This window comes from Xiphophorus maculatus, chromosome 9 (genome assembly GCF_002775205.1).
Source record: "Xiphophorus maculatus strain JP 163 A chromosome 9, X_maculatus-5.0-male, whole genome shotgun sequence".
NCBI classification, from domain to species: Eukaryota; Metazoa; Chordata; class Actinopteri; order Cyprinodontiformes; family Poeciliidae; genus Xiphophorus; species Xiphophorus maculatus.
In genome coordinates, this window is record NC_036451.1 from 20,491,303 (window position 1) to 20,514,712 (window position 23,410).

The 23,410-nt window shown below is 37.4% G+C and overlaps 2 protein-coding genes across 3 annotated transcripts in view; one reads left to right on the forward strand and one right to left on the reverse strand.

Moving 5' to 3' along the window:
- Positions 1-747: 747 nt before the first annotated feature.
- Positions 748-11,597, reverse strand: LOC102219963 (transmembrane 6 superfamily member 2). Its single transcript, XM_005795582.2, has 11 exons — positions 11,535-11,597; positions 11,230-11,336; positions 9,388-9,491; positions 7,955-8,052; positions 7,713-7,816; positions 6,230-6,312; positions 5,728-5,852; positions 4,841-4,942; positions 4,041-4,133; positions 1,645-1,764; positions 748-1,097 (listed from the first exon to the last, which is right to left on the reverse strand). Exons 2-11 carry the CDS (start codon positions 11,307-11,309, stop codon positions 861-863), a joined length of 1,146 nt encoding a protein of 381 aa, XP_005795639.1. The 5' UTR covers positions 11,310-11,336; positions 11,535-11,597; the 3' UTR covers positions 748-860.
- A 3,071-nt stretch (positions 11,598-14,668) lies between these two features.
- sbno2 (strawberry notch homolog 2) overlaps positions 14,669-23,410 on the forward strand; it is a 70,763-nt gene continuing 62,021 nt past the window's right edge. For both annotated transcript variants that reach the window (XM_023339242.1, XM_023339241.1), the window contains exon 1: positions 14,669-14,820. The gene's annotated coding sequence lies outside the window, so the exon portion shown is untranslated. The remainder of the gene's footprint in view (positions 14,821-23,410) is intronic.

Below are 23,410 nucleotides of genomic sequence, written 5' to 3' on the forward strand. Positions count from 1 at the left end.
TGGGGCTATGATAGTTCAGTGAGCTAAAAACAATAACTTAACAGGTAGCCTGTATACAGCACGTGTGTCTTTCACTACCCCACAACTCAGTTTAATGGTCATTTGAATATTAAAATGACATTTTTAAAAAAGACACAATAGGCCTATATTAAAGGAGGGGAGTATTATGCATATTCCAGGCACATACTGTTATTTCATCCCACAATCAAGCCATCAGTTACCTTCAGTAGTTATGACAAAGATTTTCCAGATGAAGTCTGCAGGAGACGGAACACTCCTGAAGCTGGAGCTGAAGCTTTAATTGTGCGACACCAAGACACGCCTGTGTACTGTTGGATTCACATGCGTTGCCATGGAGAATGCTGTCATGTACTGTAGCTGTTTCGACCAGGTCGGCTCTAAGTCGTAGCCTGTAATGACTCTGGTGCCAAGCTCCTGTATCCAAACACAGAGCATTCCATGCATCACCACTCAGCAAGCAGCTGACAGCCATTCTCCCCAGCAGTTTGCCATCTTATTTCTCCTACTTGTCCATCATCAAACTTGTATCTCCATTAATCACTGAAAGAAACCTTCACTATAGCACACAGAGATAAAAAAAAAAAATTAAAAATAAACACTATTCTCCTGGAGCGTGAGCGGTTTTCTGAAATTTCAGTCGGTTTTGCTCATTGCGACGCATTTTTCTTGAGCTCTAAACTTATGCATCATTTTGCGAATCGATTTGAGGCACACAAACATCAAAGATTTTGAGCAAAATAATCTTTTATTTTGGAATTTTCAAGTATGACATTTGTGATAAAAAGCTCTTTATGAACCTTGACATGTGATTATCTCCAAAGGTCAGTGAGAATTCTGATTTATTTTTCTTTGTACTTGGTATCTTTCTCCTCGCTGTTTGGCAAACCAGTCTGCCCAGGAAAGGGGGCAATTTTTAGAAAGAAGTAGGGATTACTGTGAACCCGCATGGCCACCAGGATGGGGACGGCTGCGTAGAGCAGATTAGCTCCCAGAACTGTCCAGAAAGCATCATTCGGGATACGAAATGGAGTTGTGGTGCGAGAATGGAGAGACCCCCCGATGTGGGACCACTGGCACTGAAAGGAAACACAATAAGATAAAGAGTTGAGCCTTAGGGAAATAAAACAAACAAATTTGATTCCATTCGGATCTGTCTTGTTCTCTTTTCAGACTGATGGTAGGTGAATGCATGCCTCCCTTTTTGTCATACATTCCCAGCGGAATGTCTTGAATGTTTTTCCCTAACCAGAAAGATTAACCGCTGCAGAGGAGGTGTTCAGACTATACAAGCTGACTGTTTGGAAGACAAGGAGGATGCAATCTGCAACCAGCATCTGCAAGTAAAACAAGCTTTAATCAAGGACATCCTCTTAACTCAGATCAATACTGGGACTTTATTATAAAGAATATGCTTTAAATGATAAATATGGTTCATGTTCTATCTATACAAGGAGAATGTTTTGGGGGACATTGTTTCACTGGCACACCAGAGCAAGTCCTATCAGTATTTGATGCAGCAAAACAAATAGTCAGTACAACCCAATTGAGCGTGCGACAATTTCATCATTAATCGTGCATTCAGAGCCATCCATGCTTGTTCAACGTTCGCCGTTATGGTTTTACCTGGATGATGGCACCAGCAAAGAACGTTGTCCAGTCTGACATCCACGTACACCCAGGTTTGAGGAGGCCATAGACAAACGCACCCAGCAGAGGCAGCCCATAGAAGAACAAATGCAGCATCTAGGAAAATAAATACAGTCTTTTTTTTCATAGAATTTGAAGTTTGTTATAATTATGTCCTTCCTGTTATTCCTCTCTAATCTATACTACTCTGATCTATAGCTAACAATAAAATGTTGACTTCACTGCGTACTAAACTTTGCGACGCATCACTGTTGTTCCGGGCCGTTGCCAGAGATTTCACCTCTGGATAAAGAGGAAGGTGCCGAGCCAAAGAAAACAGACTCCATCAATGTCGTTCTGTGTTGTTGTTTCGTGCCAGCCAACACTTCAGCAGAGTATTAACACAGAGAATCTCTTTTCTCTCCTGGCAACACTTCACCTACACTCACTGAATACAGAGCATAGCAGGCTTAAGCTCGAAATCCTGATACCGTCTGATCATTTATTTGATTTCATATCATTTGATAGGAATATATATCAGATACCATTAAAGTGATGGTTGTGTGTATATTATTATTTATGGACCTTTACAGTTTTATCTTATTTGGATGGGTTTTCCATAGAAGCCTATTATAATTTAGACAAGAAATGGAAGTAGGAAGGTGTTCACTACAAATCTTTCTGTCAATCAGCTTCTGATAGTCGGACAAGAAAATTGTCTAATTGTCTGTAAATCGGTGTAAACTGTAATAAAGTAGCATTTACACCACCGTCATATTTTTTGGGTCTTAAATCGCTTCACTCTGACTGGAAACATAACCTCTATCTCTTTTATAGATAATCATTGGCTTATGTGTAAATAGTAAGCCAAAAACAAAAACAAAACAAAAATATTCAGCGTCATAAATTAACTTTCATATATACAGTTATGAGGATCTTTAGCAATGGAATATGAGTATGTCTTGTTCTTGGTCTCTCTCAGAGTAACCATTACCTTCATCTTCATCACCAACTAATCTGGATTTACTCAAAATTAAGGTACAGGTAAGATATTAATTGCTAAGAGTCCTTAAAGAGAACCTCACTTTAAAATTTCTGAACTATCCTTGTAGTATAAAGTAGATAACTTTCAGGGTATCACCAATAAGATGCAGGCTATTGGCAGATTGTGATCTTTCACATCACTTCAGTCCTATCCAGGATGTAACATTGTGTTGTCAAATTTAATTCATCAAGTACAGAGTTCAATAAATGACCAAGAACAAAAAGAACAATCAAAAGTGAGATAAAATGACCAAATGAGAACACTGATCATCTTGATATCTTGGAAGCGATCATAAAGTCAGTGCAGCAGTATCTTTTGTTCCTTTCCAGCTCTCCACTCTCCAAAACCCTCAGTCTGCAAACTCAGCAGAAATGATTCCTTCCATACAAGGGTCACTGCAGAAACTTTCTTAACCTTCAGTCAAAAACGTCTGGTGCATGAAAGCCACTTTGCCACTTTATAAAACCCCCAAATTACAGCAGTAAATGGTTTCTTTTCATTGCCGGCCTGAGGTCCAGATGAATTCTAATGAGTCCAGCTCAAAGCCTAAAAGCCAATCATGTATGCCCTTCAGTCTTTTGTTGAAATGTCTTTGTTATTGCAGCCACGTTAATCTATTAAATATCCTACATCATCAGTGAATACAGAGGCTGGTGAGTTTTGAAGAAGTTTAACAATGTGCCTAACTTCATTTTGTTTCTTTCATCCTTTAATACAATTATAAGTCAGGCGCTGATGATTTAGGCACGCAGATCTGCAAACACAGATAACTAAGACATAATTTCACTTGCTGAACACATACACACACACACACACATACACCCACACACACCATTCTCCCACCCAGGGAGATGTTGATGGGAGGCTTTGGATGGGGGGATTAGCTTATCAAGTCCCCGCTGTGCGGTTTGTCTGTCTGATCAATGATTGCAATTGTGCCCGAACTGCAGCTGCAGCAATGTCTTTGGATAACCTATTGACAAAACAGCACTCGCTAAACAAAACAAACAGAACCCAAATGAGTGAGGGGTCAGAGGAAGAAAAGCAAGCCCGAAAGGGGACCAACTGCCAGTCAGAGTATAATCTGTTATCCATCTTAAGTAAATGAAAGAGCGACAATGATGCGTTGGCCTTTGGACCCTTCTTCATCTGGGCTTTAATGATGAAAAATGGCCTCGTGTTCAAGTGCCAGCTCAGCCAGCAGATGGGATTGGGGCGAGTTTCCAGCATGCTCAGAGTGACACCTATGAAAAAGGCCTTTCATGTGGCTTGTTATTCGAAACAAGACAGAGAAGAGATTTCAGACACTACAGCAGCAGCAAAGGGAGGCTGAGAGAAAAATACCCACCATCACCTTGGGATAGCCCACAGGATCCTTCAGGTAGGGTTCGTATTGATTCAGGTATACAGAGCAGGCTTCAAGTGGGGAGTCCAGAGCCACCTGCAGATAGACAATGTAATTACAGCGTCAACAAAAATTAAAAATGTTTTTTTTTTTAAATCTACGTCTTCTGGACCATAAATTTTTATGGATTCCTTATCTTGTCACAACAAATGTCTTGATATACAGTATGTGATTATCAATGATGTAAACTAGATTTTAGAGTAACACACTGTATAAGTAATGAAACTTACATCTTGTTCAATCATGCAGTTATTGGTCTGAGACCAAAAAAAAGGTCAGTTTTTATGTGTTTAAACACAGATATATTTACAATAAGTAGCTTTTGCGAATAAGATGGAGTGGCGTTCAATTTTACAGTACAAATATGTATTACAAAACACATGCAATCTCTCTTCTATTCTTTTAGAAAGCCCAAAATATATTGATAAAAATATAATTTCACATGTTGATGTTTTTTTTCCCTTTAAAGCTAGGGGATGTAACTTTTATCAAATAAAACATTGTTAAAACTGTCACTATGTCGTGGTAATATAGTATGAGACAGATCATCTGTGAAAAAATTTAGCTCCTCTGCCATCTCCCAGTTCTCCCAGTACTAACTACAGTACTGTTGTTTGTTTGCATAAGTAGTTTCGTACATTGTCTCTCTGTAAATGCTGACCCAATTTGAAAACTGTCTGACTTCCAAAACTCTTCCTTGAACTCTGGTAATAGCGGTAGGTAAGTAAGTGTGACGTACTCACCAAGCCTCTGAGGGCGGTGAAAGCCATGGCAACCAACAGGAGCACCACCAGGATGAGGTCCAAGGGACGCCAGATTAGCTTCATGGTCTGAGTGTGTTGGGCCTATGAGCAGGCGTGAAACAAGGGCAGAGCACAGAGGGGCTTAGCCCAGGTTGATGTTTGATCGTATTTTCAACTTTACATGCAACATTTTACCGCTCAAATGTAAAAGTTTACTCTCTAAATCTGAAGCAGAATTGGATCCAGTAACATGACAATGGACCAAAACATTCCAGTAAATGCACGCTTGTGCTTTGGATTTATTTCAGACTGGCTGTACATGCAAGAAGTTCATCAAATGTAGCTGAAAGTGAGGTTGCTACAAGAAGCATCTCACTGCTGTTGCAGCTATTGCTGCACGAGCTTTTACAGAGTAATGTGTTCCAAGTTATTTTTTACAGTCGGAATGCATAGTTTTGCTGATATCCTTTGTTTAATAGAGTAAAAAGCTGGTTGATCATTGGCATTAACCAGCAATTAAAACTATTAAACTTCTACTTCTGAAGATAAATAAAAAATAAGATTAGACATTAATACTTGAACACTTGTTTTGGAAAAAAGTGAATATTTAATAGGGCATCTTCATTTATTAACGAGACTGCAATGCTAACATTTCGCTCAACAACTCAACTCTCAGTTTTCAGATTCAAGTCAATGCAATGTGAATTCACACTATCACATTGCCACTGTGTATATAAAATACAGCATCGGACTTATAGTGCGGGCATGAGTCCCCATCACAGAGAAAGGATGGTAAAGTTTATCAGGCCGATCAAAAAGCATAAACACTGTACCTATAAAGCCCTTCAGTCACATTGAAGGTCAAATCACTAATGCATCATACTCACATTGTATCCACCGATAAGTGGTCTGTCCTTGGGCCGAGTGAACAGGGTGATGGCTCCCAGCACGGGCATCAAAAGAAAGAGAAAATTGAGCCAGAAGGCTGGACGAATCTCTGACCCGTATTTACCTGCCAGAAGCACACATCTATCAGCTTGTACTTAACATTTCAAACAAAGGCTGCAAATATATCTACGTAGCCCAATTATTGAACTTCCTGATAAAATCTCTCAAACATGCTGCACAGTCTGCCTTGGATTGCACAGCAGAGCGAAGAGCACATTGCCAGCAGAGGAGTTTGATCTTGTGACACTTGTGCATGCAGTTAGAAATGCCAAGAACAGATGCTTCAAGTTGGTTTTGTGCTTTGTTCTGTGGGATGTGTAGGCAGGCGTGCACATGCTTTGTTTGCCGCCTGAACTGTGATGCTGATGGTACATGGCGGGGCAGATGTTTGCTTGATTAAAGATGGGACTGTTGGGAGACAGGATGGAGTATTAGGCTCACCTGCCACTATCCCAGTAATAAACACACTCATGTTAGCGCACAAGGAGCCGGCCCAGAACAGGCCCAGTGTACGATAGGCTCTCCTGTGGAAGAAACAAAAAGATATTTGCTTTTTAATGATCTTCAATTATATTTACAGAAACAATTTAAAGGACTAAAAGCGCTGCTTTGCTAAACTGAATTCAACAATGTTCTACATGTGGCTTGAATGTATCACAAGGCCTCATTTTACAATTTAAGACTATAATCAGTTTTCAGATCCAGTTAATTATCTACAATAAATCAAACAGGCCACTGTGTAGAACTCGTGCATAATAACAAAGATTTTCTACAAAACTTTCAGACAAGCTCAATAAAGCTAGCTCACCATTTGTTGTTTCTTTTGGCAACAAGCAGCCAATCATGTATACACTGGTCTAGAAAATCACTGCTACCTCTTTTTCAAATTTTTTGTCACATCACACTGGCAAACTTCAGCTAATTTTATTAAGATTTTATGGGGCAGACCACCCATAAGGACAGCGTTATTGTGAAGTGGAAGGAATAGAAGGTATTATTTTTAACTTTTTTCTTTAATCTGATATCCTTACACAAAATCCTGCACAACAAATTAGTTTCAGGAGACCATAATGAACCAAAACCAGAAGAACAAAACTGAACTCTCTGGCCGACAGCCAAAATTTTGTTTGACAGAAAACTATCACTCTACAACCCCAAGAACACATAGTGAAACGTGGGGATGACGTGAGGATACTTTTCTTTAGCATGGATGGGAAGTTTATAGGAAAATAAATCTGATTCTGAAAGAAAACTTATGAGAGACTCCAAAATACTTAGGACTGGAGTGAATGTTGCCATTCCTGTAGAACAACAATCCCATATACATACATACATACATACATACATACATACATACATACATACATACATACATACATACATACATACATACATACATACATACATACATACATACATACATACATACATACATACATACATACATACATACATACATACATACATACATACATACATACATACATACATACATACACACAGAGCCATGGATATATTTAAAAATCAATGATAACAGATGATTTCCATCATATCCAACTGAGCTTGGGGTATTTTGGAAAGAAGAATGGGTAAATATTTCGACTTCTAGACGTGCAAGTCTGGTAGAAACACTCTACAACTCTAAAAGGTATACAAATAATTCACACAGAGGGTCTGGATATAATGTATACTGCACTTGTTGGATTTTTATTTCAACAAATATGTCAAAAACCTTGCATCATTTCCCTCTGACGTTACAAATGTGTACCACTGTGTGTTGGCCCGTCACATAAAATTCCAACAGAAAAAATAGAAGTTTGTGATTGTAACCTGGTGAAACATAAAAAAGTGTATGATTACTTTAGCAAGACAGGCAAAGATAAGTGAACACAACTTGACTTGAGCTGCATTCAAGACCGCCCACCTGTCTGTTATCCTGCTGATCATCATCAGGTAGAGGATAAAGTGTGCTATTCCATCCCAGTAACACATCATGATGGCATATGAAGTCCCCAGGTACGGCTCACCCTAAAACATTAATGAGTATTATGCCTTAAAAATTCTTGCCATAAATATTTAACATGGATTTCTGCTCTTTTTTTATGAAATTATTTCTGGATTGGTGTTGTTTTACACGATTATTAACAGTAATAAAATATAACTTACTGTCTTCTGGTAGAAATCCATAAAGCCAGAAATTATGCCATCATATTCCAAGGCACTTGTCAGGTCAATGACACATGTAAAACAAAACTCTGCAAAAACTGTAATGGAAAAAGAATATTAGTTAAAGGTTTGTTAATGATATATATCTTTTGTTATCCAATTCTGTTGGGGAAAAGAAAAACATGAAAATTATTATTATTATTATTATTATTATTATTATTATTATTATTATTATTATTATTATTATTATTATTATTATTATTTTAAAGTTATTCATGTATACCACTGGGAATCAGAAAAACTATTCAGACTATCAACCTTTATCCAGCTTTTCTGTGAGCTGTTTTTGAGCTCTGAAATGTTTGCCTTCAACTAGCAAGCCATTGATTTATTGGACAGTGTGGGGAGGTAAATTAAGTCTTGAGTAGAATGGTAGGCTGGGGGCATGTTTTAATCACAGTGAGAAGCCTATCCTCAGGTTTAACACCCAGCAGAGCCGAAAGGACTTGTCCTGCAGGCAGAATTTAATAGAGGAGGCAACATAAAACTGTGTTAGAATTCAGCTAAAGCCCTCACACCATAATCTCTGAAAAGGTAATAATTTTAATTGCTATTTTGTATCACCTTGCTTTTTTTTTTTTTGCATTATTAGGTGCCTCAAAAATGTTAAAAATAGTTCATATTCTGTGAACACTGCATGTACGAAGCAGCTCTGGAGTGCCATGTTGGGCTATTATGACACATTAAAGACGCATGCCGACTGAGATGTTGACAGCCATAATAATGTGGGCTGGACTGAGTGTTTTAAATATCAGAAGTAAACAGCATGATTTCCCCTCAGTCCCGTTGGTTTTAATTTCAAATGGCTACTGCAGCCACTCTCTTCTGCATCCCTGCAGGAACAGAAAGCAAGAAAAGCATGCAAAGAAAAACATCAGATATGTGTAGCTCTTTTATCAGCATCTTCGCTTTATCACTTTAAATTTCAATCAAATTCATTGACGTTTGTAGCTGTACCGCCAACATTTTTAAACCCTGAATGTGGAATCAGTTTGTGTTATATATGTGTTTAGAAACAGCTTCACACTTTCCACATACACGGCCATATTGGGACAAAATCTTAAGACAATGGCTAAAGACTCCCAGTCTGTGGAGGGGGGAATTGAACCAGTCATGCCATAGAAAAGTCCGATTAGGCTTTGCTCTGATCCTGAGCAGTATAAGCAGCTTTGAACATATCAAGCAAGATTATATTGGGTGAAATTCTTGTTTTTCACTCTGATATAGTGAGCAGTGGGTGAAGGTTCTGGAAATCCTTGAGTTCAGCTCAATACCCAAGCATAGAAGGTATTTAAGGTTTTCAAATCTGGAGAATTTCGAAACCTTGTATGTACGCAAATGGGTTGAGAAATGCACATAGTTGCGTTGATTACCAAAGAATAAGAAGTCTTTAGGTGGGTTGCCACGAGTGATGAGGTAGTAGAAGAGAAACACAATTACCAGCACAGCGACGCCAATCTCCAGGATCACATAAGGCCTGTGGAAACAAACACGTGACTGGAAATACAACGATTCCAGCATTACAATACACCTTTAGGTTCTCAACACAATTCTTTCTCTGCCTCATTCTTTTTGACTGAACAGTTTCTTCCGGGGGAATTGTGCTAATCTTCTCTGCGAAGCTAAATTACCGACTCACAGGAATCCAAATTGCACAACATACATGCTGAGATTTGAGAGAAATAACTGGTTGTTTGTTTTTGTCCCTCCTTCTTTTCACAATTATCATATTTTGCTTTGCCAAGTAGTAGAATAATAATAAAGCATCAAGCACATTCACATTTCAACTTAGGTAAATGTTATAGCTTAACACCCAAATATCTTTTTTTTTAGCTTTATAACATTTTAAAAGAAGAGAGCGGGGGAAATGATCCATAATGCTAATAGAAAGCATTTTTTGCACATGCAGCAGCTTCGGAGCTTTAAAATGCTTGTGTCGTGTTTCTTATAAATATTTATGCTCAGACAAAATATTCCCTATCTATTGTTTTAAAACTACATCATGTTAATTAGTCACATCGATCTGAAAACGCATCATCTTTGCAACACGGTTACCAAATGTTGTGCTAAACCAGAATTGCAAGTTTGACTGTAATCGAACTCACGAGGAGCCATTTTAAAAAGCTTTAATCAATCATAAGCATCAAAGAGAGGAAACACTGAGGTAAGGCTATGTAAGTTCAGCACAGCTCTCAGTGTTTACTGGCCAAACGTGCCACTGGAAAAGATTAATGTGGCCGAGATATCTCCAGGCAAGCAGAACAACAACCGCAGGGAAACTCTCCACGTCTGCTCGCAGAAGGAAAACAAATGGCACCAGCGTGGAAGGCAGGCCTCCCCAACTCGACTGTACGGGAAGATTTATGCACACTATACTGTTTGTTTGGAGAGTGTAAGAGCACAAGGCATATGGCCTGTCAAGAGCAATTCATCAAACTCTTCTGTGCAGTCTGAATTGACTGTCATCACACACACACTTGAAAAAATAACAACAATAATAATAATAAAAAACAGAACCAGCTGAAATATTCGCCTAAGAGATGCACGAGAGTCCTTGGAGATAAGAGATGCATTGTAAAAACGCAGAGAAGGATTGTGTGGACACCAACTAGGGCTTTGTTTACATAGAGTTAAGGGTTGCCATGAGCAACCGTGAAAAGCTGCAAATGCTATGCAGCTTTTATCCAATGGATTGGCTGGAACATGTGACCAGTAAATGGGAAAATTATTCCTTGCAGCTGAAAGAAGTAATTATGTTCAAGATGATATCAGAATGTCTCCACAGGTTCAGCTTGCTGTTTTCTATTGTGACATTTTTGCTTTCCTATACCCCCCAGAAAGTCAGATTTCTTTATATTTTGGAAGGGCAATTAAAATAGTCTCACGAAAGTAGTAATTATATGATGTATTGCTTAGTTGCGGCTGGTAAAGGCAATTGTAAGCTTGCAGAGTCCTCTACTGGCGGTAAAGTTCATATTATCACACGACAAAGGAAGGATTACAATATTTTACGCTGTTCTCCAAAGAAAATCTATTTTGATTTACTGCATATTATCAACTGTTTAAATCATTAATAAATACAAGTATTGCGAGCACTTTTTAAAAAAAATACCACTTTGTGATACAATAAATTATTGGATATGCAAAACTCTTGGACTAACTATGTATTGAAGCAAAAGAATAACAAATAAATCACTAAACATATTATTACTTACTCTTGAAACTCAGAGGTGGTGTTCATTGCATAAAGAACACCAAGGGCAGAAAACGAAAATAAAAACACTAAAGTCTCCATTTCTTCAAGTGGTTATCGGCCCCCTCCCTGAAGAAAACGGAGAAAAGTTGTACATAAAAGCTGATTATATTATGCCTGTTGAACCAATATCAAATCATTGATCTGTTTCTATAAACTAATATTCATTAAGTGTGCTATATTTGGAAAAAATAAGATATCTAAATAATTTATTACATATTAAGATGAAAAAATAAGATTTACTATAGAAACAGAGCAGACTCTTACCTTCTGGCTACCCTTTTGGTGGATTAATCGAGCTACAGCTGGCCGGAGCCACGCAAGGATTTTGCTTGGAAAAGAACGAAGTGGGCAACAAAGAGACCCTTGAGTCAAACTTATGCAATCTGAGTGTTAGCAGATTTACCTAAGTCGTATTAGAGGATTTTAAGTTACACTCATTCCTGTGTTGTGCTGCAATTAATGCTGCGTTTGATAAAATAAATGGTACTTTGAGTTAATGCTCCCAGAGGAATTTACAGACTCCTTCTGCAGTTCTACCTTATATAGTAAACATAGTGCTTCCTCCTAAGAGCTTGCTCTTGTTGTTCCATAAGTGAGCTGTTTATTGTGTTCAAATATCTGCTGGAATGCGTTATGTGTTTTCGTGTGACATGGGTTTATTGGGTTTCCTCTCTACCTGCAAAACCCTCTGAATGTGTGCTGCTCTATCTTGCACCATGCGTTTTATATCTCTGTTTCTCCAGAAGAACAGCAAACAGAGATAAAAACACAGAATGCATCAAAACACTAACAACATAACCACATAAAAACAACAAATTTTTTAAAATACCAGAATTTAATCAAATATTAAGCTAAGATGTGAGAGAAATGAGAAAGTAATCTCTGACGGTTAAGGGTCCAAGACTGGCCAGTAAATGGTCAAACCAGAACAGGATCTTATGAGTTCTGCAAAATAAGCAATCAGGCAATGAGCCTGGCTTGTTTGTCCAGCGCGGGTGATTTATTGGATTCAGATGTGGGTTATCTGTTGACCATGTCAGCATTTTGTTGTGCTCTTCCAACCAATCTTGGACCGTGTTTTTGCTTTGAGGCGGGGTGCAGTATCCTGCTGAAAGAGGCCACAGACATTAGAGAATACCATTTACATGTAAAGGTGTACGAGGTCTGCACCAATGATAGGCTAGAGACATAAATGGCATGTCCTGGTTTTTTCCAGCATCAAATTTCCCAAAGCATCATCCTGATTCTGCCATCTTTCCTTCTTCCCAAAATACATATTTGTGTCAAGTGATGTGCAGACAAAAAACTCACAAAAAGGCACCGACATCAGTTAAACGGCAGATCAACTCACCTCCATCTACTGCTCGGTTGCTCTCATACACATTTCTAGTGCTTACATTGATTACTATTCTTTTTTCATAGAATCACTTTTGATAGACACTGACTACTGCAGACCATGGATACCAACCAAGAGATTTAGCTTTGGAGATGTTCTGAAGGGAAATACAAAATTATGCCCTTCCTAAAATCTGCCCAATCATTCCATCCGACCCACTGAAACGGAACAGTGTTTGGGGTAATTATGCCCTTTCTGCTCAGAATATTTAAAGCAACAAACTCACTCACAGTGACTCATAGTCACTAAAAGTTGAATACCAGAAAAAAAAAAAAAAAAAAAGCAATAGTAATGTTTGCTTTCATGTGCCCTTGTTTTACACTTTGTGAATGCAGTGCATTTACAGAAACTCTCCAGAAGGGTGTGCCAAATGATAAAAAAAAAAAAAAACATTGTTATATCTACACTTCTTATGCAAACAAATACACTGGTTAGCATATTTTTGACGAAAAAATATGTGCTATTTGTAGACAGATGTATGTTTTATACTCTCTTTAGTTTAAGCCTGACATGTAGACAAATTACCAAACCACTGCGAAAATGGATTTATTCTGCTTTTACTTTCTGTTTCATTGCACGTAGCTCGTTGACAGCTGGCACTTGAAAAATGATGAAGTATCAGAGAGTATAAGGACAACCTTGTGAGAGTCTTTCACCGTGGAAACACCACGCTCCACTTTCACAATCACACTCCTTTGTTGGGAAAAGGGGAGACTGAGATACCAGGAAAGAGGTGGCAGCGTATGTTTGCGGGAAGCCTTTGGAGCTCTTCCAGCTCTGTTGTTCAATATCACAAAATGGACTGATGAATGCCAAAATGAGACAATGAGCTTAAGATAAGAGAATTTTTACTGCATTTAATATCAGAGGTGACATGTGCTTTTAAATATAATTACTTCTGCGCATGTGCTTTTAAATATAATTACTTCTACGTGGAACTTGATTGTTTAGATTGGCTAAAATAAATGGGAAGCAATAAAACAAAGAGGCACAAAAGAAGATGAACTATTCAACAATAGATGGATTGGTCACTTCTATATATGCTAAACCCCAATAATATTGTAACCCCTTGCCTTGGGTTGGATGATTCCTCTCTTTTCTTAAAAAGAAAACTCAACTATCATCTCGATATTAAATGAGCACTTTATTAGCACAAGTCATGTCTGCGTGCTGAGGGGCTTCAATTGATGATAAACTTGTATAAAACAGTGATGCAGCAGGCTATCTTACCAGACTGGTAACTATTGCACTGAGGCTAACCAAATTTTCAACTTATCTTTAGATTAATTTTGGAATTAAGATTATTTTTTTTATTATTCCTAAACTTAATTTAAGTTTATTGTGTCTGTAGTTTTGTTGCACCTTTACTTTAATTAGTTATTTATTACATTTCACTGCAGTCATAAACTTCAACACCATTTTATACAGTAAATAAATATTAGTTTATACATCTTGTTATTTCAGCTTTTTATATCTATTTAATAGCCCTCTGAAGAGTACAAAGCACAAAGGAGAGTTGTGCATTTACTTTATATAAAGCAAATATTCGGAAAGCATTGGTCTAGTCTTAAAGATAAGCTCGCAGTTAAACTTGTCTAGTAAAGGTTGTTATAGGCAACAGGAAGCTGAAACATAGTAATAAACGCAAACATGAACTTACCTCTTTTAGAGTTTCTTAATGTGATTTATTATAACTAGGTGTTTACCGTGCAATTTAAAGAGATTTGAATATCATTAATCAGTATCTGTGTGTGCTGGTATACATTTGTTTTCTCATTATGGACATCACTACAACTGAATTTATAACTATGGTATTATAATTTAATATTCTGTAATGTGGTGATTGTGAAAGTGTTAGGCTTGTTGTAAAGCAAATACTTCAGGCAGGTATGGTCCATTAATTGCTGCTGTGAAACTATTTCTGGCCTGGCCGTTTGCTGCTCTTGATCAACAAGCGGCTCTGCGCGTGACGACAGCGGCGGAAATATTTTTTCGCTATTCAAAATGGCACCGTCTCAATCAGGAAGTAAGGAAAACAACTAGGAAGACTAACTTGGATAAATATCCCAGTTTGAGCTACTTCGACCCGAGTTCTCGTTCAAAATCAGGCGATTGTCTTCGTGGATAAGACTAACTACAAATAGCCCACCCACGGTAAGTCTCAATCGGGGATATTTTTCACAGACAAGCGACACATCGGCTTTATAACGAGACGCATTCTAGGCAGCCTCTCCTAGGTGCGCACGTTTTTAACAGCGGGTTACCCAGGGATTTGAGCAGTTTGTTTCAGTTCAGCGTTATTACGTTATATGGTATTGGTCGACTTTGGCTGAGGTTCAGTCTATGAAAGTTTTGTATCAAATAAGCAAAGCGGTGTATCGTATACATTTTTAAAACAAGAGTGTGCTAATAATAATACTATTACATTATTTTATTATTAGAATTTAGCAACTGAAGTCAGCAGGCCTTGGGAACTGCCAAAAACACAAACTAAAGTTACGTTTAATCGCTTAACCCATTTTACTACATTTCTACAAGAAAGTTAAGTCTTTGTCGCAGTTTTGCAGTTTAGAGAATGTTTTTAAAAAACCTTGTACATTTGAACGCGGCTCCATTGATGTTACAAAACAAACATACCCAAAGTCTGAAAAGGGCTATGAGCGATGCTAACCTAGCTATCTCTATTATTTATCTAAAAAGTATTGCTTATTGCGGCAAACTGATATAGAATTTGACCTCTTCGACTGTTGTTCAAGAAAACAATTTGTTCAACCAGTGGTTGTGTTTAAGCCCCTTTGGTTGTTTTTGAACAGCTTGTTAAAGGTATCGTTAACCGTCCGGCTAGCTAACAGTAGTAGCTGTGTAACACTACGTAAAGCTCTGGCTGCTCTCCTTTGTGCTTTGTACTCTTCAGAGGACCTTTAAAATGTATTTGGTGGGATTTGTATCTCGGTTTCCCCTGGTATTTTAAGAAAATAATAATAATAAAAAAAACCTAAAAGTTTGCAGTAGTACATTTGGACTTCAAACGCAAAAAAACGTACTTTAGTGGCATTTAAATAAAGCCTCCCAGAATAGACAGAGTGAACAGCTTAAGGTGAAAACTCTTCTCGCTCTCAGAAAGCCATGCTGAGTTGTTCTAACCTCTCTTGTAGCTGCTGGCTGAAAGTGGAGATCATTCTTTCTCGAAACCTGATAAATGAAGTTACAATGCCCGTAATGTGTAACAGTTGTGTTATACTGTATATATCTATATATGAAATAAGGAATGATGTACATTGATCAGTTGTAACCTTGTACCAACAAGGCTTGGACCGAATACAATCAGCAAGGTGTACTACAATATTATAAACATAATTACAACTAATAATGTCTTAAGTTTAGCGGTTAAAGTATTAAAGTGCTTTTGTTTTAAGCAGCCAATCCAGGCAGGAGCAGCAGCCAAATTTTGGCATGGATTGGCTCTACCCCTAAGAGCAGAGATAATGAAAACTGTACATAATAAGTTATGCAGTAGTGTCAAGATGGTTTCCACTATTTATTAATGCATACTAAGATATATTCGTGTCTTTAGAAGGGTCTCAAGTATTTACAGATTTTAGGCATTTGTGCATGGCCGTGGTCCTTAAGTCTTGTGAATATCAGGGGTTCACAATTGTGAAAAACATTGACAGTCATGACTTGGAAACTCTTTAAAAGTCATAGTACTATTTATTCCACCTAAGCTACATGGGGAAAGCAATCAAAGAGGATAATGTAAACTCTTAAAAAATAATACACAATTGGATTTGAGCATTTTGGGATTTTTTTTTTCAGTAATTAATCAAAACAACCCAACTACTTAGAGATCATAAGCTAAAATCGTATCAAAAGTCTATTTTAACAAAAGTGTGATGGGTGAAAATGATTATGAGAGGGTTCAAAAAGGGCAGGCAGACAGACGTGGAGCCATTAAGCTAACATTGTTTTAAAACTGCAGTCTGTAAGTTACAAGCAGGATGATTTTATTAAAATTTAGAGTTTAATGAAATCAATTATTAAATTGAACCCCTTTTTTGGATTAATAATGTATTTTTCTGTTTGAGTTTGAATTTTATTTGAATTTGAAATAAGGGAAAATAATTACAGTAAAAAAAATGGGTATAGATAACATATATGGCACTGCATTAATCCGTATATTTCTGTTGTAGAAGCTATTGTTGCATTTTTGATTTTTAAAAAAGCTAATTTTATTCATGTTTCGTTTTTATTTCCTGTAGTTTTCTTAGGTTGCTGTATTTCTATTCAAGATTGTCATTCCATCAGAATTTCTTAATAGTCTGTGCATCGTATCAATCTTAATAAATTAAGCGTGTATTTTTTTTACACATTTTATTTTACCGGTATGTATTTTTGCTGCAAAAGACAGGTACTGAACCCCAAAACATTGTCCTAATGTGTTAAGAACACTATAAGACATCAGGAGAGGTTTGGAGAGGTGAGTGGTTTACTAGAATGAAATGGAAATGGCTCACCTAAAGCTGTCCCCTCTAGGACTTTTTTCTTTCCTGCAATTTTCACTCTTTGGTTTCCACTGTGTCTGTTGCCTGCAGCAAAGGCTAGCCAAGCCTCTTGCAAGCCTTGACACAGCAGGTTGCCATGGTGGCTGGCTATTTTTCTAATTATGTCATCCCCCCTTGCTGTGAAATGAATAACATGCAAGGTTCCTCTCTCAGTTTTACGCACGTTTCTTAACCCCCTTTCAACAGTCAGTGGCGTTTCTCTTATTTGTTGTGAAATCTGTCTTGCAGTCAGGTCTGACTCCTCCTCCCCAGTCCAGACTTTTAATATGACAGACAGGGAAACCATTTCTTTGTGTTGTTGTTTTTTTTTTTACAAGTGTACTATTAGCTTATTATATGTTTTTATAACAAGAGATTCAGCAACGGGATCTGATAAAATTGCATGTTGCTTACTGACAAGCAGCGCCTAAATTATTGCCTTCATATGTGCAACTGCGGCAGTTGCATGAGCAGCCAGATAGGAACTCATAGCATCCTTTCCTTCCTCCAGGCCAGTGTTCTGCTATGCCGCTTTAATGAAAGTTATCTGGAGCCACGCTAAAATGTGATGGGTCCTTCCTGCCTGTGCTTCTCCTCTCCACCGAGTTTCATTAAATTTGGCTCGGTTAGTGTTGTGTAATCCTAGTGACAGGCTGATAAATGGGTAGCAAAACATATTTTTTTATCTTCTGATCTTCTTAACAGAGGAATATTAGTAACTTCTGTGTGTTGCGTGCTAACGTGTAGGCTTCTGCTGCATGGCTAATTTTCCAGTGAAACAGTCTATGACTGTTTGCCCTGCAGGGATGTTAAGGGTCATGAAACACAATATGTGTTGTGTGCTGTTTATTTCCTTCAGGAACTTTAGGGATGATATACAGTGAATGTGGAGGCATTTAGCAAAGCAGGAACGGTCAGTTTGAAAGCTTATTCGTCTTCTTACTGGTATTGATGTTGATGGAGCAATACTCAAGATTTATTTGACAAATCTAATACATTTATCGCAAAAAAAATACTTTTGCTTTTTTGGGGGGGGGGGCGGGTAAATGTATTTGGTGAACAAACAGTTCATGCCCTTTGCTGTTTGTGGCTAAGCCTCCATTCTCCTTCCCCCCATGTCTCTGCTTGCTTTTTTCTTCTCCCCTCTTCAACTGATGCCAGTAATAAATCTTATTTATAGCCCGTTAGTTGATTAGAGTGAGGCTGAAAAATCTGAAGTGGAGGAAGTGGATTGTTCCTCAGTAATATCTTTGATTTAGACCTGGATTCCTAGGAATTTAACCTTCAATAGGTACCGTTTTTTAATTAGAAGAGATGAGTGGAACAACTGAACAATGGTGAACATGTAATTGTGAAGTACTTACTTTTAATGACTGTCTTAATGTCTCATGTTCTGTCTCTTATATATGGGCGTGAATGGTGTGTACATGAATATTGTGAAATACTTGGTTATACTCTGGTGTGCCTCACTGCTACGCGTTCCAGTTCAGCTTCTTAAATGTGTCAGATTTGTTACAGGAAAGTCAAACAGGAGTATCAAAATAGAGCTCATCCTGGAAGGAAATATGAGAGAATTATTATTGTTTATGAATAGATGGAGTACAGAGTTTGTTATTGTTTCCTTGATCAGATGAGTTTTATAGCCAAGTGCGTGCAATGAACTGGAAAGGACAGGGGCTTACATGAACACTTGAACCCATGTTAAATAGGTCATAAGAGGTCACAAGATCTGCTGTCTCATATAGCCAGTGCTCAACAACGCAATGCTTTATAAAAAGGGAGTAAGCCGATGCTAAAGTGTTATGGTTACAAAATTGTAAATTCAGTTAGGTCACTGTCCCAAGTTAGATGGACTTTCCAAAACTATGTTACGTTTTATGCTTGAATAAAAATTATTTTTGAAATTCTGTCTAAATGCTTTTACAATACTGATTAGGCATGGTTCGGCATTATAGTTTTTATTCTAAATACAGAGTGTCCAGAATGAATCTTTTGAGTAATTTTTTTATTGCGTTGTCTGAAAGAAACACAGCTAAACAGGGAAGCTTTTAGCGAGCATTGCTTACGATTGGACAGAAGAAGCCACTAATATTAATGAAGAAGTGGCTTCTTCATTAGTCTTGTCCAGCAGAGAGAGACAAGGTTGAACCCAGAAAAAAAAGACCCAAATTTGTCATAACCACAGACAAAACGTGAAGTTGGAGGAACACCAATGCATCACTTTATGCCGATCACTTTGGCACATCTGAGACTTTATTAGAAGGGCTTAAAACCATAAAAAAATAGTTTCTGGCTTTGAAATTTGAGCTTCTTGATATTTGTAACCAAACCATGCACAATAGTGAAATTATTTTTAAACAGAATATCCAACTTTTAAATACATTAATTTAGAAAATTCATATACAAACATTTGTTTTTTGTGTTAATGGCCGTTTTAAACTAAGTGGTAGCTATGTTTTTACACCTGTTTGTGTTGCTCGCAGGGTCTTTAAAGGAGTTAAGATGTCCAAATAAAATTAGCTAAAATGGTCATTTTAGTAAGTTGTCACTAGAAGTCACCGTCTTTGTGTGTCAGTGTAAACATGATCTCATAACCTTATTATATCCAAAGATCTGCGAGTTGGCTATCATTGTGAGTCAGCATGCTGCATATTACAGGTAACAAACTCTTGAGTCACTTTAGAGTCCTTTTTTTGTACATGTGAAGGTGTAACATCGTGCCACTGAAAATACAGGTTGGCCTGTCCTGGTGCTCTGCCAGTCTATTTTCGTATTACCTGTGTCAAATGTTAACCTGCTTCATCCTGTCTAACATGTGTTTCCAAAATCGGCAGTCTTCTGCGGTTCGGTACTCGAAACATTTTCCACTTGGATTAAAGTTTTTCTTTTTTTTTTATTTGCAAGATAGCAAGGGATTACTCTTTGTTTTGGTAAATCTTTCAGTTAAAGCTCAAAGTAGAATTACTGGGAATTCTACTTTCCTTAACATTGTGGATGTTAAGGCAAAACTGAATAGAGGAGAATCAGTAGGGAGGATTATTGTAATGACTCCATTGATACTCACATTGATTTTAATCTTGATGTTTGGTAAGTTGACATATTCATTTTTCATAATTTTTGTCTTAATATCAATGTCATTTCCAAATTCTACTCTGTTTTATTACTTATGCATTTAAAATAATACAGTACACTCTATATAATGTACAATAATCCATGAGCTCATACTAAATTTACAGAGATTAATCTTTTGCTGACGTTTAGTTTGTTCCCTGTGTTTACATAAAGCTTGAAATATATTGAGTAAGTATTTTCTGTGGAGATAAAAATGTGAGCTGCTGATGTCAGTGTAGAATTTGCTGCTCAAAAAAAGATTTTTACTTTAACAAAAAAAATTTGGTAAGCCAGCTAATATTTACAGTAAAGTTAACTTTAATTTAAAATGCAGATATGAATTGAAACCGTGAAGAGTCAGAATTTTACAATTGAAGAATATAAATTACATGAAATCTGTCAAATTAAAATCACAGTTTAGTGACAGATCTGGCAAAATGTTATTAAAAATAGAGAAGTGGATGCACTCTTGTCAAGAGGCAGGCCAGCCTTTTTTGATCATTATTTTATAGTTTTTAAACACAAACCGAGGGATGCCGGTTTGTGCGTCCAGGCTAGAGAAAACCTTCAATTAGCTGTAACCTTAGTGAACGAGGAGTTTGACCAGCAGTTGGTCCGAAAGCGAGTCATTCTGATGTCATCAACTGGACCGATCTCTGTTCCTTAGAGGCACGATGCGAGGCGGATCAAATCTTTAAACACAATGACTGTGGTTCATATGAAATGTCTCCACCAAACTCTTAAGGCGTTGAAAACAACTATTTCTTCAGGCGACTCCATTTCAGTGCATTAAAATATGTAGCTTTTTTATATATATATATATATATATATATATATATATATATATATATATATATATATATATATATATATATATATATATATATATATAAATAGTGACAATATCTAAACTAAAAAAAACGACAGATGTAAAAACACAAATGAACCATAGAGAAAAGTCTTGAAAGTCCTTCACGTTTCCGAAGCCCTACAGTTTATCACAGCCGTCTCTTTCTAAGGTTGGCTCATGCAAATATTGTTTAAAATTTTTTTTTACAAACAGCTCTGGAATGATTTTAAGAAGACATCTAAAAAGATACTCATAGAGCATATTGCGTTAAAAAACAGAGTGACATTCAGTCACCCAGTCCTTTGGCTTTTATGGACTGTGAAGGTCCTATTATGCTAATTTAAGCATACTTCTTTATAAGGTCATGTCATAGTAAAAACTCCATTATAAGTGCAAATAAAGAAGCCAGCAGCTTGATGAATGAAAACATTGACGTGTTGATACTTTTTCTCCCTTCTTGCCTCATTGTTCAACTTACCTTTGTTGATTAAAAAAAAAAAAGACAGCTACACTACATGCTGTAATTAAATTTTTTTGTTACTTTTATTCTACAATTGTAAGGAGCACAATTATTTTTCCATCTTACTGCGACGTTTCTGTTAAAAAGTGTGAACGCCATCTGGTTTAATCCGCCAGCTCCGAGCCCAGGAGACGCTATGAACTGAGCTGAACTTTGCTAAGCACGGTGCCACAGATAGACTGAGACGGGTTCCCTGCCGCTGAGCACGTGGCCCGATGTTCTCACGCCTGCCAGAGAAGTGAGGTCAGTTAGAGTGGAGCACAGCACTGTCTGGGTTTCAGTATAAATAGACGGCATTTTACTGAATTTCACTCACCCTTGTATCTAAAAACAAAGACCGATGTGATTTTTCTGCGCACTAATTCAGCAGTCCCCGTCGTTCTGCTTTCTCATTGCTGCGCTCTCGAAATGGAAGAAATGTGGTGGAAATATTACGACTAAAAAAAAAAAAAAACTGCAACAAACCATCACAGGAAAGTAGAAGACACGGCACACAATATCAGTGAGATAATATGTGCCGTGTGACGAAAAAGTGAGATGAAGGCGTGGGAGTGTGACATAAACGGAGAAGGAGATGGTCCATGTGAGAATCGAAAGGGCCGGTATGAGTAGATTAGACCAAAGGGTGGGAAGTATCTGAAAGCAAGCCCTGCCACAAGAAAGAGAAATATTTGGTTTGTTCCTGTGACCTATTAAAATGCTCTTTTAACTGTTGAAGTGCCCCTTTAATGTCTTCCTCCATATATAACACTCTACCTCGTTGCGGCTTAAATTTTAAAATTAACTTTTATCCTTTAAGTTTAAATGTAAGACAGTCTTTTTGCATTTGAATAATACCCATACAAGCTCGCCCCTAGTTGTGTAAAACATCGAGCTGAAACCTAAGCAGGAAAGCAAAAAGCCACATAAAGCTAGCATCTGTTTTTGTCCCTTAGTTCTGAGAAAATTAGATGATAGAGGAAACTGGAGCAAAGAAGCAGCTGAAATGGATTGGTTATTCTTTGATCTGTTCAGCCTTTGATCTATTTCTGGTTGGTGATTGTGGTGGAACTTGAAGTAGGGGTATTATCTCTGAAATCAGTGTCATCAAGCCGCTGCAGAGCATCTAATGTTTTTCATCCTTTGCTCTTTGTGCTCCTCAACAACTTTCCTGGTTGTCAGAACCTGCAGTGCACTTACCTTCCTTGCTGTTTGGTACATTTTTGTTATTTGTCAGAAACGTGGTAAAAAAATATTTGTATACCGTCAACTATTTCACATTTTTGCCACGTTATAATCAAAAACCTCATTAAATTTATTAAGAGTTTATGTAAACGACCAGTGCAATGTAATGCATATAGAGTGAAGTGAAAGAAAAATGATACATGGTTTTGACATGTTGTCATGGTAACTTAAGCTGTTTGTTTTTAGGAACATGTAACAGGTGTCCCTCCAGTACTCCCCTGCATTAAGCTCCATCCATCTTCCTGTCAACTCTCACCACCGCCCATCCCCCTCGTGCAGAAATTCATCCCACTGCATGATTCTGCCACTACTGTACCATACCATTGTGCATGTTGGCCAAGAAGTTAGAAACACTGCTTTAACACACCAGTGGTAATTAGTGTGTAGATTAACTTTGACTTTTGAAGGAAATGCTGTGTGACATTCTGGTAAAGAGAACTGAATACAATTGAAGGTCAGGCTTTTTAGCTTTTTAGAAACAATATGGCTTTCCTTCTG

Excerpts from the sequence above, each read along its gene's own strand:
- LOC102219963 (XM_005795582.2), bottom strand. The coding sequence starts at position 11,309 with ATGGAGACTTTAGTGTTTTTATTTTCGTTTTCTGCCCTTGGTGTTCTT. Across the intron at positions 1,765-4,040 it reads TGGGCTATCCCAAGGTGATG|ATGCTGCATTTGTTCTTCTA; the intron begins GTGGGTATTTTT and ends TTATTTTCCTAG. Across the intron at positions 1,098-1,644 it reads TTGCTGGTGCCATCATCCAG|TGCCAGTGGTCCCACATCGG; the intron begins GTAAAACCATAA and ends GTTTCCTTTCAG.